Source organism: Anas acuta, chromosome 3 (genome assembly GCF_963932015.1).
Source record: "Anas acuta chromosome 3, bAnaAcu1.1, whole genome shotgun sequence".
NCBI lineage: Eukaryota > Metazoa > Chordata > Aves > Anseriformes > Anatidae > Anas > Anas acuta.
In genome coordinates, this window is record NC_088981.1 from 108,342,581 (window position 1) to 108,363,026 (window position 20,446).

Genomic DNA, 20,446 nt, shown 5'->3' on the forward strand with positions numbered 1-20,446 from the left:
TGATTAAATTTAGAGTATCATGTGATATTAAAAAAAAAAAAAAAGATGGAAATTTTCCTGATATAGGAAGAACAACAAAAGAATGCGTATCTTAAAAGTAATCGATTGTTATTTTAAACACAAAATGAAGACATGTTTGCAAATAAAAAAAATAAGCTTAATAAAAAAATCAATATAAAGTTCTGGGGCAAAGTACAATGCTCAATATGGAAAAACATTTTGGAGGTATCTTAAACTACAGGGTATTTTTCAAAAATTAATCTTGTATACAGAGCAAAATTAAACCCCCTTTTTCTTCACCTATAATTTGCTTTAAACTTGAATAACTTTTTTTCAACATTGATTTTGGAAATGTATGTGCATATAATGTGTCTGGATACAGATACATTTTTTTTTCCTTATCACACAAGTCTCACAATGTCCTCACTACGTTAACGACCTACCTGATGAGCCAAATCCACCAAGTGCGGAGCCGATAGCTGCTCCTAAAGAGCTGCTACTTCCAAAGCCAAGAGATGTACTTCCTGGTTGGCCAGGACCATGGGAAAAAAGGGAACTGTTTTGGGAGTTATTGGTCAAAGAGTTACTGCCATAAAATGAATTGGATTGTAGGCTACTATTTGTTTGCTGTTGCTGTTGTTGTGGCTGGGCACCAAGGGGCCGAAATAGACCGTTCGTGGCTCCCGCGAGATTGTTTGCTGTTCCTCCAGCTGAAGCAGCTGCAGCTGTAAAACACACGTTTTCAATCGTCATTACTCTCCCAAACATTTCTGACTGAAAATGGACTATTCAGATCTAAATCTTATTTTTCGAAACCCTCTTAAACAAGCAAAAATTCACATATTAAAGGACTAAAAGAGACTTTATAATATAATGCAGTCTTAATTACGATGGAAAAAAATGAAGACAGCGTATGTTGTAAGCTATTCAAAGATGCAGAATAGTTAATGTAATGGAGAGAATTTTCAGTGTAAACATGTAAGACATTATTGTTCACTGAACTGTACTTCAATACTCAAATTCACAATGGCAGAGTTGCAGCTAACAAAGACATCTTCAGCAACTAATGTCACAGTAGGAAGCCTACAGATTAGCTTAAAATCCCATTTTCTAAACATTAATTCATCTGGTGTTAATATTTTGGATTTTAATTTAATAAATACAATAAATACAGTGCTTTAATGAAGTGGTACCAGACTGAACCTAATGAAAAAGAAAGCTCTATACTTTTCACAGTACTAATTCTCCTTTTCTGCTATCCATTAAGTATTTTTTCCTTGCCATACTTGTCATGGGAAAAACAAAACAAAACAAAACAAAAAACAAAAAGAATACTTTCATAAGAAAAGCATAGCAAGGCCCCAGAATACTCCATCATATTCTGCCAGGCCGAAGCAATGAAATGATGCTTCTTCTGGGGAGCAACGAGCAATGTGTGTTGTATGCATGGGGAGAGAAAAGGGGAAATTGTTCTTATCAGAGTGGCAACAGCATTTGCAGAAATGTGCCTGTATGTGTATGGGGAGTGGACTGCAAACCTGAATTAAAAAAAAACAAAAGAGGAAAGCTGCATCTCTGAAAAACAGTAAAACAGCTGTGTGTGGTAGAGAAAGGGAGGTGAAAAAATAAAAAAGATCATGCATGGTATATCCTCCACAACTGGAAAGCCTCACAGGATGCATACCAACCAAATCAACAATATGAAATACTAGTCAACTAACATTGCTGAAATTCAGTACAAAATGGGAAGAAAGCTCCCTGGAGGACCCAATACTTACCTGCTTGTGCTGCTGCAGAACTGATTATAACAGGGGTTGAGGCCACCAATCTGACTGGTGCTCCAAGGCCAGTTCTTGCTCCAGGGCCTACTACTAAGGCACCAGTCTGATCATAATAGGCAGTGGGAGCTAGTACTTGATAGCCTACACAATACAGAATAAAAGAATTAGGAGTACATGTTGTCTTGATCAGCCAACGCTTCTTTCATTGAAATATCTTGGCACCACACCATGATGGGGAAAACAGCATTTCTGCAGTAGTGCCCCAGAACATCAACCAGACATCAAAAGAGAAAAAAAAAGAACACCGTAAAAGAGCTCCAAAATCTTATAAAAGCCTAGGAGTATTCTACATCATCTTTAAGAAACTAGAACAGCTAAATTTAGTGATCTGAAGTTGAGTGTGTATCTTCAAGGTTAATAAATCAAGTTTCCAATACCACAGTTGAAAAGGTAGAGTAATGCCACAACTTGTCAGAACTGGATCACTACTGAATCTTTTTTTTCTTCTTTTCAGCAATTTTAAATATTCTACAACTGTCTCATACTCCTGAAAAGGTACTGAAATCTATACAGTTAAAGGGCTGGACCATGTGCAAGTTCGGCAATTCCTTATATTGCCTAGCCACATTTTAAAGACCACTGACAAAAATACATTACGAAATGAGTGCTCCACATGCACGAGTATTTTAGAGCAATAAAAACGATCTAGTCCCAGTCAGTTTCACAGAACAGACTGTAATCCAAGTACCATTTCGTTCAGTTGACAGAGTTCAAACTAGAGGAGAAAGGAAGTTGAGTTGAAAATGGAAAAAAGCAAGCAATAGGAACAAAAATACTACAAAAGACATGAATGAAGCAAAGGAAAAGATACAAAAGAGAAAAAAAAACTCTTATTTAGCACAAGAGCAAGAGGATTTATTTTAAAGCTCTGATACTTTATAATCAAGTTGGAGAACTGGAATAAGAATCCCTAAAAATGGAAGACAAGAGCTAGAATAACCTAGGAAAGGATACTGACAACAGAACTGTAGCACTAATTTGTAGTTTGACTATTAAATATAAAGCAGTGAGAAAAGAGAATTTCAATGTTCCTTCCATATTCAAATATTACTCATGCTGTTAAGAAAAAAAAAAGATTTTGCAAAAATCACACAAATGACTGTTTTGTAAGAATGAAGACTTCGCACATCGTCTGCAGTCAATATGCACGTTTAAAACCAGGTCTAACAGAGGGCATAATTTCTCAAGCTCTCTCTGAAACAGGTACAGACCTCAGCATAAGGACCAGGGCCTCTAATTCCAGGTGAATACCTTCATCACCAGGCTCACAAGTCATGTTTGTTCTCCTTAACTTCTAAAACAAGATGTATAATCTCTTCTGCTCACAAGCCTCGCTTCAAAAACAGAGCTAGAAACACCAGCTGCCTACAGCCTGGTGGCTATGGGCAGGGAAGCTGGAGATTCAAGTCCAAATTCTCTCACACTATGAAAATTTGAAGATATGAAGAGACTCAGGTATTACCCGAACAGGAAAGGAGTGATGAAAATCCAGAAGTTCAGGTTCAATTCCATGTTCAAGATGCATGCGTAGTGCTAATTACAAAAACTTGCCAGTACTATCATCCTCAACCTGCTTTTTCTCACTGCTCCTTATTTGCTTTGCATTCTAGGTGCAGGTGCATCTACTTTCTCTTTCCCCATCAGCAGCACAGGGTGACTTAGCTAAAAAGAACCAAAGCAGGGTCTTACAATGAAATTGGTCCAAAAACTTTAACTGCCACTGCCTGTTCCACCTGCACAACTGAGTTGTGCTGCTCCACTACCTTCACCTCTTCCCAAGCTAGGGAGATGTGAGACTGATTATTTTAATGTTTAATTTAACAATATTTAATTACCTTTTCCTTTTCTACTTCTACTCATAGCATGTTTAATTGGTAAGATCATGCTGGTCCTGCTTTGGGTTGTTGCTGTTATCATAGAAAAACACTCTTCGAAAACTCAGAACTGGTTAACACTTACCAGGATTTGCTCTGTCCTCCTACTCTCTCCAGATGTTCGAACCCACAGACAATGCTACAGCTACATAAAAAGGGACTGATCATGTATTTACACCCTTGATCTCACCTGAAACTAATACACAGCACTCTTATACGACTTCAGGCCCACATAATGTAAATAAGCCTATTTTCCAATGTGAAATACTTGGGGTGGGGAAGAAAAAGAAAAATTAATAAAAAAATTACCCTACTGTAGTTAATTAAATTTTCTGGAATTAATACTAATGTGTTTTAACACATTAATTTCAGTTTTCATAAAGTAACTGAGAACAAAAACCACCAAATTAAAAAACAGAAGCAACTTGCACTTGACCTTTGTATTAAAAAATCCACAATTCTCTTGACACTTACTTGCCACTCTTACACCAACCACAAACAGGCCACTTAAAACTAGTAATAATAAGCTAGGTCATTAGCACTGAGATACAGCCCATCCACAAAATAAAAACTTCTTTACCAAAAGGGTTGTTTGGCATTGGAATTTGGCTGCCCAAGGAAGTGGTTGAGTCACCATCCCTGGAGGTCTTTAAAAGACATTTAGAGGTAGAGTTTGGTGATATGGTTTAGTGGAGGACTGGTTAGTGTTAGGTCAGAGGCTGGACTCGGTGATCTTGGATGTCTCTTCCAACCCAGATGATTCTGTGATTCAGAAGGCCTGAGCTAAGTATGAGAATGGAGAGATGCTTCCACGCTCCTCATCTCTGAGGTGACACATAATGGCACTTCTCTGCTTTCTACTCAAGCCACCAGAAGAAAGCAACACAGAGATTATTTAATATCTGAGACCTTGCCAAGTGCATCTGGAGCCTCAAAGTGAGGCATGAAATTATTTGCTTTGCCATCACAAATATGGAAGCACAGCAGCTCTCGTGGCAAAGTTGAAACCTTCTGCCATCCCCTCCCTCATCACACTGTTATTTGACAAGCTTTGTGCCCTACCCCGGAGAGGCATGCACAACGACAGACACTATTTCCCACCTTTCTCCCTTCTCAAAGGCACGATGGTGACTTGCCAGGTCTTCTCCACTCTAATTCCCTCTCTCCTTGTGTTTTGTTTTTTATTATCTCTCCATCAACTCTCCTCCTCCCTGTGGCTATGCAATTTCCCCCTCAAATTAACAGCCATCAAACCTCATTTCGGTGACTTCACATTCAAGCTTCCCGTGGTCTTAGAGTGGAACAAGAAAAAAAGCACACTCTGCTTCCTAATCATATCCTAAGCACACCTTTCATCTTAGAACTTGGCTGCTCTATCTACACTTACTGTCTCAAGATCAGCAGGGAATACTAAAATAAACATCCTGGTTTACCAGTGTTCTGCTTTACTGAAATCATTTCCAAATGTCTCCAAAGCCACACGTTGAAAAGTTTTTGGATTCCTGTCACACAAACTTTAAATGTTCTTACAGAATGAGAAAACGAGAGGAGATTATGTTCTCTTGGCTCTTACAACCCATGCTCGGCATTGCTTTTATCCATCCAGTAATTTCTTCAGTGCCTTTCATTGGATAGTTCATACACTCTTCTCACTTTTTTATATATATAATAACACAAAGCTCTGCCCAGATCTCCTACTCCTTTCTCTCTATGCATCTTCCCTCGCTGATGACACAGGTTTACGCCAAACATATGTCAAAGTTTGTCACTTCTCTCTGCTCAAGTTGACAGATGTGACACTTCCTACTGCCAGCTCACTTATCTGCCCCTTTTAACACCACCACCCTGACACCTCTCCCCCCACTCTGGATCATAACCTGCAAGTCACTGTGGAGTCCCTGTGTAGAGAAATTTACAGCTTCTTCCTTCTGAACATTCCCAAGATCCAGCTATTCTCCTCTGCATAGAGATTTGAAAATTTATTCAGCTTTTCATCTTCTTTCCTTAAATGTTGCATCCTCCGCTTCAGTCTCCCAAGCTCACCGAGAACTGAACTGCTGTATCCTTTTGCTTGTCTTGATAAAGATGTACACAGCCTTATCTCTGTGCTCTTCCTCTCAACAAATCACATTCAGCACGTATTTTCCTATCAGTAAATGATTTAGACTTGCTATAACCATTGCAATTTTGCCAATACCCTTAATTCCCTGTATATCTGCCACAATTAAATTTGACTTCTATTTCCTGGGAGGTACAGAGAGCACAGCCCAGTGCAATGGCACACTACAAATTCTTCTAGGTAATAAAACTCCCAATGCCAATAAACCGAAACTGTTGATTTTAGTGTTTTATGCACATAATTCAGACAACTTATGTACGTGTTCTTTACGCAGAGGGTGGTGAGGCACTGCCACAGGCTGCCCAGAGAAGCTGTGGATGCTCCATCCCTGGAGGTGCTCAAGGCCAGGCTGGATGGGGCTTTGGGCAACCTTTGGTGGGAGGTGTCCCTGCCTGTGTCAGGGGGTTGGAACTGGATGATCTTTGGGGTCCCTTCCAACCCGAGCCATTCTGTGATGATGTCCATCTGCACACTAGATGCACCACTGCAGTGTCAGCTAGACTTGAGTGAACTGGATATAACTGAAGTTACACCTGACCTAGCCTATACAAGCAACAAAATCTCCACATGATTAAGCCACCAGACATCTATTTAAGGGTACACGGAGCAGCCCTGCAGCATCTGTACAGCAGCTACATCTCCTGGGAGCACAACAGCTCCTCAGACAACTGAGGACATGGAAATTCCCAAATCTGGATGACTAAGCCCAACGCAGCCCTCCTCTGTGATAAAGGCTGGTTTTATTTGGAGAAACAGATGTGTACTGAACACAGATGATGAAATTGGGAGTACCCTCTGACCTTGCCTTGCGCATTCTTCTTACCAGAAACTGCCTGGGTTTAAGAACTCTTGTTACTGAATGACTTGCTACATTAGGACCAGAAGAACTTCAAATGTAACTGCACAACTCCAGTGACAAACCTATTTCACTTTTGATGATTTTAAAAGAGAACAATAATTTTTTTGGAAATAGACTTAGTAGATTTCCGACATTCTCTTTGCACCTCAGATGAGAGGGGGCTTTTGCCTTTTGTGAGCTTTAAGAACTACCCTTGAATTATCTAATGTGGATACTTTTATAAAATAATGCCACATATAAGTCTTTCTATAATGAAGGCCTTCTCAGATCTGACTACAGCTAAGTGTCACAAGCTTGTTACAAGGCACAGGCCACTCCACAATCCTCAAGCTCCATGTGGAAAGGAAGAGCTAATAAGCAGCAGTAACAAACAAAAAAGCAAACCACAAAACACACACAAAAAGGCACAGATAAGCCTTTGAGGCTTTTGCAAAGATGCCTACAGCATCTCTGATAAGCTGTGCTGTTTGCAGGCCTTCTCTGCTGCTTTGGGGAGGTGCAGAGAAACCACTTGAAAGGTGCTATGACAGCACACTTTGATGACTTCTCATTTTAGGAGGAAGAGAAAGATGCTAAAAGCTGAAGATAGTACTGCATGGAACAAAATAAAAGTTATAAAACAGAGCAGACAACGTACAATAGTCAGTCTATTCTGCAGCTAGAGGTATGAAATCCCACTGCTGGGTGAAGCACGCAGTAGAGTCCCAGAGCATCCAGTGACAAACTGTATCCATCCATCTGTAGGCTGCAAGGCATTTTCGCAGTACTGCTAACAAGGGACACAACCTGTGCAAGTGGAGCGCATTTGCAGCTACCATCAACTTTACCTCATTTAACTGTGTAAAAACTTAACTTTGATACCGGGGAAGGTATCCAATGAAGGGCCAAGTATGCGTTACTTGTTCTTGCTCTGGTAATTGTACCTAGCATTTAAAAAGGATGCTGAAATTCAAACCGACATTATGAATTTATGACACGTACTGAGACACAGAATAACCATTCCCTAGAAGTCAGAAGCCATGCCTGCTGAAAACATCTGAGCCTCCAAACTTTGTAGAGTACCTCCACTTCAAGGACATTGGGGTCTTCAGAGGAAATTAGGCAGTTATCTCCTTTTAAATTTATTTTTGGGTTCTGATTTTTAGATTTTAAATTATTATTATAACATGCCACGGGTAAAAAAAAAAAAATACTTCAGAAAGACAAATTATTACTTCATGTTGCATCAGAGTAACCATTTAAACAATTCATAACCTTTTAAGACAGCATGATTTGCTTCATTATATATGAAATTGTGATATCCCTTGTGCATGCATTTGTAACAGCAGAGAAAATGCTTCAAATCAAAAATGCTCGATTGACTCCTGTGTTTGAAGAATCCTCTGTGAGTATTTTATGAACATATGACTATGTAAAACTCAATTCTAAGAAGTTAATCATAAACACAGCAGGACTTTGATAGTTAAGTTGGTATCTAACACCACCAATATTTTAACATTCAAGTATGCTCTTAATTCAGTGGTAGATGTACATACCTGGCATGCCTGTAGCAAGACCCTGACCAAAAGCCAAAGCTGGATTTGCTGCTGCAGCTGCTGCAAGTGACTCTGCCTGCTGCCCTTGCTGACCCTGATTGGGAGTAAGTGGGCGCTGAGTTGCTCCAGCACGCAGAACCTGCAAAAGGCCAACATGACACCATTTTCTTAAAAGGTAAGAAAACAAATCCATCATATCCTGCAAAAGGTCTAGAACAGTTGCTTTGCATATTTGATATAAATTTTGAATTTCGTATTTTGAATACTCCACCTTATCAGTTTCAAGGATATATAAAGAAAAACAAGCAAATGAATTTGCTCACAGGTGTGACAAAGTATATGTATGCTTCATCAATGATAATGAGCATGAAGTAAAAGAAAATCTCAAAGTGGTAACATTTGTGATCCAGATTAACTGAACACTCATCCTTCCTTGACAAATACATTTATTACTTGCTTACATTACTCTTAGGCACTCGATCAGTGTTAGTATAAATACTTCAAAGCCTGTAGTCTAAATAATTAATACTACTCTGCCAACAATGCTGTAAAAACGCACCCATTAAGGTTTAAAAATTCATGTAACACATCACCCTACAACACAAGTTTCTTTTATTATGTTCTGACAGCCTATCTGTGGGAATCAATCAGATTGAAAAAGCAATCAAAATTATTGCAACTACTTTATTCCTCTCAGCTTAAATAATATTTTCTGGGTCCAAAATAATAAGAAAACAATATAATAGAATGGCTCGGGTTGAAAGGGACCTTAAAGATCATCCAACTCCAATCCCCTAGATTTGTAATATATCCCCATAAAATATATTACATGTGATTTGTACCAACTGGATATTAATTTTTATAGAGAAAGCAAAAGGCTACTGGAGATGCAAATTCAACTGATGCAGTTCACCAATAACCATGATCAGTAGGAGGAAAGCTCCACCAAATAGCAAAACCATGATGATGAGGAAACTTGAAGTTTTTCATGGTAACTCTAAGTCATCTCTTATACATCAAAATCCTACAAATGGCACTGAAGTTAACCATATAGCTAGTAGAAGATGAACTAACATTCATTCAAGCATCTATCAAGCATAATGTTATTGTAAATCTTGAATTTTTCATTTCTGGAAAAAAGGCCATTTTTTTTGTACTGGAGTATCACATTAAGGCTTCAAAACTGCATCAAGAATAACTGTAGAAAATTATTATTATTTTTTAAAGTCACTTAAGGAAAATCCCAACAAGTTCTTGTACCAATTCCTTAGTCATGATTTACCAAGGTAAAAATAATAGGAAACACACGGGTGTTGTAATATAAATTACCATGCCATCCCCTTTCCAGCCCTCATGTTTATTTTCCTAGATTAGTTTTAAATTTTACTTTAAAGTTTAAGTACACACACCATGTTATCTGGACAGGTAAACTCATAACAGCACAGCAACCTAGATTCAAGAAACTATTTTTCATGTATTTTTAGAAATTGTGACTGCAAAACAAGCCAAATATTTGGTATGCAATAAGTGAATTTTAAGACGATAATCAGTAATGTAAAGAAATTGAGAACTAAAAGAAATCAAACAGTAAATTCATTAATATTCACTCATTGTTATAACAGAACAAGAAGAATCCAGTAAAGTCTTCTGGAATCTGATCTGTTTTACAGATTGAAAAAGGTAAGTTAGGGCTTTAAAGGCATGTCTCCTTTACAGGAGGAACGTACCGGTTGCTGCCCCTGTTGTGCCTGTGAAGCCGCTTGCTGATTTGCTGTGGTATTTGCTGCTGCAGCTTGCTGCTGAAATAAATTGGCTGGATACACCCCCCATGGAACACCGTAATACTGAGGTGGAACCACAGCAGGACCTAAAAACAGAGAACTTGATTATTCTATGTATTGCAGCCAATTAAAATTATTGTTTACATTGCTTGTAGCATCTCTCATTGATCTATCTTCTGAATGTCAAACAAAAATCAGTATTCAAAAATAAATTCTCCCATATTAGCCAAATGGTTACACATTAACACAAATGGGTTAATTTAAATGATTCTTATGAAGTTGTAACTTCTCCAAGAAAAAATAATCTTGTGAGGCTCAGGTGATAAAAGGGAAAACTTAGAGTAATTAACGCTTAATCAAAGAACACTCAAAATCAGTTCCCATGGCTGGAAAAAGGATGTCATGGAATAAGCCACATTCATCCCCCCAGCAGTGATTTACTGAGCCTTTGGCCATCCACTGTTCCTCCTTTCTGTGTAATTCCTTTATGTGCACATGACTACTGCCTCTCCCTCCCTGCCCACTACACCACACACTGCAGCGTGTGCTTAATCTTGCACGCTTACCTTTCAGCCTGCAGGTAAATAGAACACATAGAAGAATGCTTATTATTTCTTCTTATAAAGAGCTTTTTATATCATTGTGTTGTATACAAGTAAGTATACAAATACATAATACATCTGTTCTACTGCCTTTCCTGTGAAACCACCAACTGGAGTTCTGGAATTTTTTGAAATGTTAGGCTCAGGTCTGAGCACTAAGCTGGGACTTGAATGCTCAGTAGTGTTGTTTCACAGTGGTATCAACTTTTAAAGAGATTTTCCTGGGCTTGGGGCTTATCTGGTGTCTGGGTTTGAGCACACTGGAGACCCACTTTATTCTCATGCCCACTGGGAAGGAGAAAATCTGGAATTAGAAAACTCATGCACTGAGTAAAAACGTAGGAGGAAATGCCAGCTGTCTCATCGTCTGAAAATAAGATGTTCTACTAATGTCAGATACAACCTCGTTAATGATAAACTTTTTTTAGAAAAGAAGAAACCTGTTGCATACAGATGCTCAAAGGAAAGAAATATTCCGAATGCATACGTAACAAGAACCGAACCCCTTTACAGAGTGGAAAAATTCAAAACTGCAAATATTTCCCTACAAGTCCCTCCTTCCTAGAAATACCTTTAACAAAAAATAAACAGGATGGACTTTCTAATTTCAGTCAGGAAAATTATCAAGATAAACACCAGGAAGCATTCAGTTACCTGCTAGGGTGGCTGCTGCAGCTAATCCAGCTGCAGTGTATGGGTCAGTACCTGGAGGAGCAGCACTGATAATGTATGGGTTTGGCACAAAAGCAGCTGGAGCCAAGCCTGCTGAGAATACGCCTGCTACAGTAATAAACAGAGTTTAATTATAGCTAACATCCTTAGCAAGCATTATCATACTCAAACCAAACAAATCACAAGGCATATCTGTTACAATCAGAACTGCTTATGCTTTGGAAGTTTGTGAGAGCAGATACAGCCTTATAAAAATCAAAGCTTCTTTCTTTCCTCACCAGTCCCTCGTTACTGCTCCCAGAGCCTAACGGCTTTGTAGTGCTGATCTACAGACTCCAAAGAAATTATCTCATATATCTATCCACCCTTAAACAGAATGGAATATTCCAGGTGGAATTTACCTTGCCAAACTTTAACCATCTACGTGTCGCACTAGTCTTACAACTAAATCTGCATCAGACAAGCCATCTAGTATCTTGGGTGCATCAGCCAGATAAGGAATTACCTGCTAGATACATAAACCTCTTTCCACTGACAGTAGCAAAACAAAACAAAAAGACAACCATCAGATATTTAAAAAACAGGTATCTGATTTAAATTATCCAGTTATGAAATGCTAACCTCACTTCCACAAGCATCGAAATTTGATGTAAAGATTGTAATGGAAGGCAACAACTGAAGGATCATCAAGCTAGGCATCAAACTATGTTCCTCCTTCCAAACAGGAGGCTGGCTGCTAAATTTGTTATGAATGCTGAATGCTCAGCCAGCACTTAGTAGGAAGGGGGCTTCTCTGCAGTTCAGAAGGCAAAGCAAGGCATTAGAGAGGACTCGTGGTCTCACACAAATGTCTCAGCCTGCCATGCTCCCAAGTCCAAGTCTGTATCCATCAACTGGATGATGCTGAAGAGCCACCACTTTTACAGTGTCTTCATATCTGTCCTACTGTGTCAGAATTTGAGGAGCTCCCTTCCCAAAATGAGGAATTGCTTTCTCATACGTGCCAACCTCACCTGCTTCTCCCTCCCCAAACGCACATCTTTGCCAGAGTGGCTGATAAAACTGATACTGGTGTCACTGAAACTTAGCCTCCTTGCTGAGCTGGTAGTGAGCTTCATGCAAGAACTTTATGAATTCAATTCGTTCACTGCATTACTTTAACAGACAGCAAAAATTCTTGCTAAGGAATTTTTTTCCAGAAACCAAGAGGTGTTGTTTGATGCCATTAACAAAGAAAGAATTAATCAACCCAAACACTAAGTTTGATTTCCAAATTCTACTACACAATGGTTTTAGCTGGACTATCAAAAATATTGAACTGCATAACAGCATAATAAAAGTGCTGTTTCTATCACTAATTATTGGAGATTTTTCTTATTTAAAGTACCTTTCGTTTCTTTACATTAACAGTTCAAAATTAAAAAAATTACACACAAGAATGAATCAGGAAACAGCATTTTCTAAGGGCAGGACTGTCTTATGCAGTAATTAAGGGTAGTTTTCAGAAGGACCACTAAAATGAGCCAACCAATCTATCTAAATCAGAATCGAGCAGGTGAAACACAGGAGTATACCAGAGCATCACACACAAATGTTTCCACAGACACCTGCTGCACTTGACAAAAACCTCACCTATGTGTGGCTGCTGAGCTGCAGCCAGGGCGTATTGCTGCTGCTGGGCTGCTGTTAACTGTTGAACAGTCAGAGCATTAGTCCTCTGGAAAAGCTATTAGGAAAAAAAAAAAAAAAGAAAAAGAAAAAAAGAAGCACTTCAGTTTTCAAAAGTCATGGCTGTAATTTACTGGGATTTATTTATTAAAAAAAAAAAAAGATTTTAAACCAGGCTTCTACCCTAAGTTACTTAACTGGAAAATGACACACCAATATTCTTCCAGATTAAATATATATTTCCCTTTAACTACGTTAAGAACATATAATAAAACCAAATTCATTACATGCTTAAACAACTATCAAAGAGGATAATGCATAACTTAAAGGACCCATCTGACATCTTTTCAAGTCCAGTACTAACCTGCTGCTGAGAATTGTAGTCAAAAAGTCCTACAGTAGCTCCCGAAGAGTCCATTTGTACCTGATTGCCAGGATAGTCAAATTGTAGAGAATCAAGACCAACTTGTTCCATGGCATCTAGATTCTGATTTTCTGGATTTGAAAATTCTTCTACCAGAGGCTTGTGGGCTGTAGGATTGGGAAGTGGACCTAATCCTTCTGTGGTGCTAGGATTGGGACCCAAGCGTTCAGCTACTTCTGTTGGGGAGGCTTGTCGACTTCCAGGGGTACGACTGTTTAGAAGAAATTCAAGATAGGCTCTTACAGTCTTAAATAACACTGTCTATTGGCAGAGTACAGCATTTCTACTTTAAAGGGATCTCTGAACAGAGATGTTACAAAGGAGAACAAGAGACTGATTTTAACCAGCATGCACTGATGGCTCAAGATAAAGGATATATTCCATTTCAAAGCATAATTCCTTTTTCTTTCTTTTTTTTTTCTTTTAAACTTTAGAATATACATGTCTCTAAATCATTGTAAGAGGAACAACAAACTAAACTTTGAGGCTATTTACAGTGAACTGCAATAACCTGTAACTTTTGGGATGGCTCTTTACTGCATTTTGGGGGTGACAATTACTATAAAGCACACTGAAGAGAAATAATTAAAAATAAATAAAAGGACACGGCTAAGTGGATCTCATGCCAAAGGAGAGAAGGAAACAATAAAACTTCAACTGGGAAAGACAAACATACAATAGAGCTAGTATCCTTCACATCTCAAAGCAAACAATACATTTTTCACCTCTAAGTAAAACTGGAAGTCCCTCATTTAGCACTCAATTAAAACACTTCATTTCCTACACAAGTGATTAAATAGACTACACCAGATGATTGCTCAGGGGAAAAAAGCGTTCCTACTATAACCCCATCCATTCCATCTCAACTTTCCTAAGAATAAACACAGCCCATTGTTCCAGAGGAAAATCCTTAGGATGGAGCAAAAACCTGAGTGTCCTTTTTTCTTTTGACAGCAAGTCAGAGATACGCAGCTGGAAATTGTTTACTGTGTCAAAGCCCTGAAGTTCAGCTTTCCAAACGGGAAGAGCTGGAGGGGACTGTCTGGGATTTAGACGGCTACACTTAGGCATCTGTAGGTGCACTGGTGTTTAAAACCCCACTGAGGATGAAAATTTAGTTAGTGCCATTGACAGAGCCTAGAGAGCAACTCAACTGACCAGTCACTAGGAAGTAACTGTAGGGTAAAAGCCGAATCATTCTCACATCTCCACTGCTTTACTGACTGCATCTCCTCTGACTACGGGGGAATCTCCCAGTGCACCTGCAAACACCTGCATGCAAACACCTGAACTGAGGTGTCAACGGAGTCACATCCTCAACAGATTCCCAATCCTGCATTTCGTTAAATTTAGGGTACCTTAATTTGGACTGGTATCTTACCTTTTGTTTAGACTAGCCTTTCTTTACTGACAATAATTTAATGTCAGCTACCAGGAGTGAGTTGTGTGAGAGTCTGTGATCCCTTAACACATTAGTTGTGTTGAGTGCTGTGATTACAGCTATCTATCATTTCTCAGGAAACACACAAATTCCAGGCAAATCTGCTTTATTTGTGAAGACTGGGTTCATAACCAGAAAAAGCAATCTTGCAGGACTAAAATTGTATCTATTCCAACAGTACACTGCCTGAACACTAATTCTAAGATAGAGACACAGCCTTTAGTACCTGTTCTCCTCCCTCCTCAGGGCTCCGAAGCTGAAGTCCCTCTTCTTCACCAAAGCATAAGATTAATGCAAAGTGATCTGCTAGTACTTATGTACTTGCTAATATCAACTCTAAAGACTGTTTAACTAGAAAGCAGTCTTTTCATGAGCTCAGTCAACAGTACGATATAACCTACTACTTTGGACAAAATACTTCAGGATAAAGCTGAGTTACGGTAGGTTTTTTGTTTTGTTTTGTTTTTGTCACATTCAGTCATGTACAATGTACGGGCTATCATCTAAGTATCCTAGCTAGCAAGTCTATCTTGCTCAATGAATAAACCTGAGTTTGAAGCCATTTAACATTCCTTATTCTTCCCAAGTGACATACAGCATCAAAAGAGTGAAGAACAAAAGGAAGAGGCAGTTATTTCAGTACGTATTTTAGTTTAAAAAAATGCCATGAGTAAGTACAATAAAAATACAAGGAGGAAGACAGGACAAAGTTTCTTTGTTAATACTTGTTTACTCAGCATAGGAAGCTCCTCATATTGGTGCTGTTCTTGCTATAGTTAAAGTTGTGTCAATACTTCAATTATAAACCTCTAAGTGGAGGGCTCTATACCATCACTTTACATGGGCCATTTAAATTGGACGACCTTATGTTTTGAGAGGTTTACTGGCTTTGGATGCTTTTTTGCACTAGTTTTTAGTCATTTCCCTCTTTAAATAATACAAAGGGTACTTTGCAATCAAGTATTTTAAAACTGAAATAAATTCCGGAAAAGAAAAGCGGGACAAAATTTATTCTGCATTTTCTACTTATGATATTGGAAGCAAATTTATTTTGCATATGCTCCCGAAAGGAGGTAATTAGCTTGAGCTCTCTGATATGGTTGATACATATTCTTTTCAATAACGTGTCCTGAAAAATAGGCCTGCAAACTCCTTCCTTAGCCTCAGGTGACTACACTGTGTTTTTTTTTTTAAAGGATAAGAAATACTTACATATGGGATTCAAACACACATTTTAATATACGTGTTTAATTATAAACTAATGAAATTACAACTATTCAGTCACGTTCATCACATCGATACAAATTTATGAGCAGCGCTCTAGCTTTCTAACCCTGCTAACTCTTCTGTGTGACAGTTATAAATGCACCAGTCATTTAAAATCAAAGATTAGTTCTCTAAAAACACCCAATTTAAAACGCATTTTATTATTGTGAAAAAAAACAAAAACAAAAACAGGGTGGCTGTGCTGTCCTATAAGAGTTTGTACTTCAAAAACATTGAGCTTGCTCCATTTTGTTTAGTAAGAAAGCAAATTAAATCGTAACACCATTCTATATTGCAAATAGATAACATTCAGCTGTGTGAATAGAGAAATACATCGTTTCTCCTTAGCCAAATAAATGGTTTCTACAAAAACTTTTGTGGGGAAGTAGCTGTGTTAGACTGCGGTATTCACCAGCAAAATTAGAAGGCAAATTAAAATTCTGCAGCGCTATCTCTCTACAACAACAATCAGATGCAAAAGTTATAAAGTATTAAAAAGAAGCAGAGAGAGAGAAAGGAATTTTCTTTGCAATTAAAAGGGTGAAAGCTTTCATCCCTCTTTAATTCACCACATCGAGAAGGTACTCATTTACTCTGAAGAAAGACTTTATTAAGATGAACCTGGCTCATGAGAAGTGATACACACACTAATGACATCCTAAGAAACATGTGGCACAGTGGGAAAGGGAGGACGTGAGGTAGCAGCAAGAATCACTCTGCAGCTGGATAATGCTTAAAGCTGACACACAAACCAGAACTGTAATAATGCCTTAAGAGACATGCTCGTCTTCTTGAGAAACAGTTAAAAGCTTACTTAAAATCTTTGCAATCGGCATCCATTCCATTTGGCAAACCTCTGCCATTTATTTTAGTAACATCCTCATCATCTCCTTGTTTAAGATCTCTGTTTTTGTCCTCCTCAAATGGAGAAGCCTTGCCTTTCTGATCTCCTTTCTCAGGTCCATCTGTTTCAGCATCTCTAGTGCCCTGAGGAAAAAGAATCTGTTTGATTCTGAGTATTTAACAGAACACAATAGGAGCACCACAAGGTGACCTAATTCTACACTACAGTGCACGTAAACAATACAAACAGTTTGTTTTCAATGAAATTGCATTTGGTGGGTAACTTGGTCATCAAGTTTCAACCACATGCAATTAATAACTGCCAGAATGTGAAAAGGAATGCCAAGATTTATAATGGAAGAGCTAACTCAACCTTAACTATAGCGGCACTGTTAAAGCAGTAACACCTCAAATTAAACTTTATCTTACACAGTTAAAACATCCAGTACATGAAACCCCCTTATACTGAAACACAAAATAGGAAGTTCTAAAATAAAGCCCATTACAGATTTTAAATTAATGGATTTGCGATCTTTTTTCCTACCTTTATTTAAAGGTATTAGGAAAGTACTGTTTTTAAGACAGCTATTTAGTCAAGATTCCCAAACCACTTCCCTCTGACCTCTTCTGCCCCCTCCAACCAAGGAAGAAAGGCAGATAGCAACTACACACTTCCTTCTAAAAAGAAGAGATAAAAAAATGAACAAATTAGGTAGAAAATATAACCATGTAATTCAGTAAGACTACAGTAGATAACTAAGCAAGCTTAACACTATGTTACTTACAAAAGCTCCTTTCCTAAACCGGGAATCCAATTTATCAGCTGGAGAGGAACTTAACACATATTCTACCATGCTCACTCCAAGGCCACCACTTTCTGATCGCGGAGACAATACAGCATTTACTTCACTGTTTCCATGAAAACCCTGTCCAGGCTTTCTCTGTACCATAATAGGCTGGGACATAGAATGGTCTGTTAAAAATAAATAAATAATCACAATTGTACTTTCTGAACACAACTTGTTATATTTTTGCATTTCATTGCAGATGAGAAGTGAAACAAGACCAAAATTCAAGTACATAAGAAAATCCAAACCTCACTTTCAAAAAGTATTTTTAGCACACAAACACCAGTGAAACATAGATTTTTCCAACTAAAACAAAAGGAAAAACAAATTAAACATACACCTATCATTCATTGTAATATTTTACTTTGAAATAACACTTACTAAACATGGCTGATTTCTCAGTACATAATTTATCACTTACGAGGAGTTCCCCATGCAGTCTCTCTCCACTCATCACCAAGGAATATCCCTTTTTGTCCATCTTTTGCTGAATCATCAGGTTCCCAAAACTTTTTGGCAGGTAAAAGCTGTTTAAAAAGAGAAAATTGTTTTATTTAAAATAGATAGGTAAAAAAGATAAAGAAAATAGATAGATAGGTAAAAAAATAAATAGTATAACAAAGAGGACAGGCAATTTGTTTTAGAGAGGCCAATACCAAAGTTAGCTTTACATAAGAAAGCGTGCACAACCAAGGAATAATTTTTAAAAAAAGACTTAAAAGTTGTTGCTGATGCTGCATTAAAAAAAAAATGTTGAAATGACCCCAACAAGACAGATTCTGAAGTTATGAGGAAGAGATAGTGAATACAGAAGCAGTTCTGATAAAAAGGTAATCACATTAATCCCTGTGTTAAACCATGTCTATCCTCTCAGAAATGTTAACATAACGCTGCCTTCTCCACATTTTGGCTCAGAAGCTTGGCCTTTAACTAACACCATCACGACGAACAGAAACAGAAGCAGTTCATTATAAAGCTCAGCTCACTCAAACGGATCATGTTCCAAACTTCAGAAAGCAACTAACCCACACCATGACACGTCGGCTGCTCCACACCATATGGATCTGCTGGTTACAAGTCACTGACCACCACATTTGCAGTTGCACCTACCAGCTATTTTATTTAGCTGTACGATTTTTTTCATTACCACTTCTAAAGGAAGTTTTCAAGCTTGTTGAAAAGTTATCAGTATCAGAATCACTTCTGTACTGTCTTCAAGAACAAGGCTTGGCGTGACATGACCGAAGCAACAAACAAATAAGAATCTCTCTCCTGTTGCTTAACTGATAGGAAAAATCATTCAACTTCACATCTGCCTAATACGAGCCTCAATAGAACTATTAACAACACTTTTTTTTTCTTAGTGTAGCTTTAAAAGAGTTCATGAAAGCTGCTTAAAGCAGAGGTTAAGACTGCCATTAGCAGGTCACAGATATTAATAATGAAACAACAGAGGTGAAAGGAGCTCCTCTCTGGTAACTTAAGGATTGCTGACTGATGTTTCCTGTGTCTCCCAGAACTTTTAGCACAAAAATATTTTGATTAACTAAGCTATATACTTAAATCCCTGGGTTCTTTACATAAAAAATTCAATAACACAAAGACTGGGGTTAGAGATGACCAACAGCCAAAGCCCAACAGAACTATTTATGGGACTGTACTATAATTGCAAGAGTATCGTAGTTATGACCTGCCCTGACAGATGTCCTCTCCCTCGATACATGGGAGAACCACCACCACCTTGGGAGCACCAGGATATGAAGTTTTACAGGTTTAAGAGCTGGATGAAGCCAGCCATCTGGGGGTTTGAAAACATGCATGGAATCTTAAAATTACAGGTCAACTAGAAAGCAAAAGATTGCAAATTTCAGATCAACCTAGACAATCTATTAATCTTTTTCTGCTTCATGTGGTAATTTTGCACCAAGTCCACAACACTCCTTGCTTTTCATTTTGTGACATTATTATAACAGCAAGCAAGCACTTCACGTCATCTGTGAAATGTCAGGTTTGAGAGAGGGAAGGAGAACCACATTTTGTATTAAATGCAACCCAATAGAAATTCAAAGATATTTCCAGCTGAGATCAGAGCTGTAAGGAATAACTGAAGTGGAGGTCAGAACAAAAACTGATCAAGCAGTATCTTCGGTGTCATAAAATTAGCAGGTACCTCCCAGTATGGAAGTGGAGAATCATTTTTACAATCCCACCATCACACAGGTGTTCAGACAAAACCATGGCAAACAATAAGCAAATTGAAGCAGAACACGCTGCAATACTGGTTTTGATTTCAAAACTCATTTGCAGGATTTCTGTCAGAGGAAGAAACCATTCACTGATGAAAAGCTGCAAAGGCTACAGTGTGTGGATTATTTTTTGTTTGTTTAGGGTTTTGTGTGCATTTTTTTTCTTCTGTTTTAAAGTGCATGCTCAAGTTCCAAACATACACTCAACTTCCTACAGCCTTAACTATTCCAGCACACAACAAAAATCTTCAACTCAAAACATAATGCCATCATCTATGCATCCAGAGGCTAAATTTAAGATCGAACAGATTTAAAGAGAAACTCCTGCCTGAATTATACAAGAAGTCCCTCAAATATCTAAATTAATGGATTTTTTTTTTAAATTAAAGAAAAAAATGAGTAATTGTGTTCCTGTTTAAGAGGCAAG

General features: G+C 38.1%; 1 protein-coding gene across 7 annotated transcripts in view; it reads right to left on the reverse strand.

The window, feature by feature from the left end:
• The window catches only part of PUM2 (pumilio RNA binding family member 2), a 68,809-nt gene that overhangs the window by 21,656 nt on the left and 26,707 nt on the right, over positions 1-20,446 (reverse strand). For 5 of the 7 annotated variants that reach the window (XM_068678695.1, XM_068678691.1, XM_068678693.1 and 2 more), the window contains exons 3-12: positions 18,195-18,300; positions 17,711-17,898; positions 16,897-17,069; positions 13,316-13,586; positions 12,916-13,009; positions 11,266-11,391; positions 9,956-10,095; positions 8,229-8,367; positions 1,779-1,922; positions 444-725 (exon numbers count right to left, since the gene is read on the reverse strand). In XM_068678695.1, the coding sequence (XP_068534796.1) occupies positions 444-725; positions 1,779-1,922; positions 8,229-8,367; positions 9,956-10,095; positions 11,266-11,391; positions 12,916-13,009; positions 13,316-13,586; positions 16,897-17,069; positions 17,711-17,898; positions 18,195-18,300 (1,663 nt within the window). The remainder of the gene's footprint in view (positions 1-443; positions 726-1,778; positions 1,923-8,228; positions 8,368-9,955; positions 10,096-11,265; positions 11,392-12,915; positions 13,010-13,315; positions 13,587-16,896; positions 17,070-17,710; positions 17,899-18,194; positions 18,301-20,446) is intronic. The other 2 variants (XM_068678692.1, XM_068678694.1) reach the window with 1 other exon arrangement.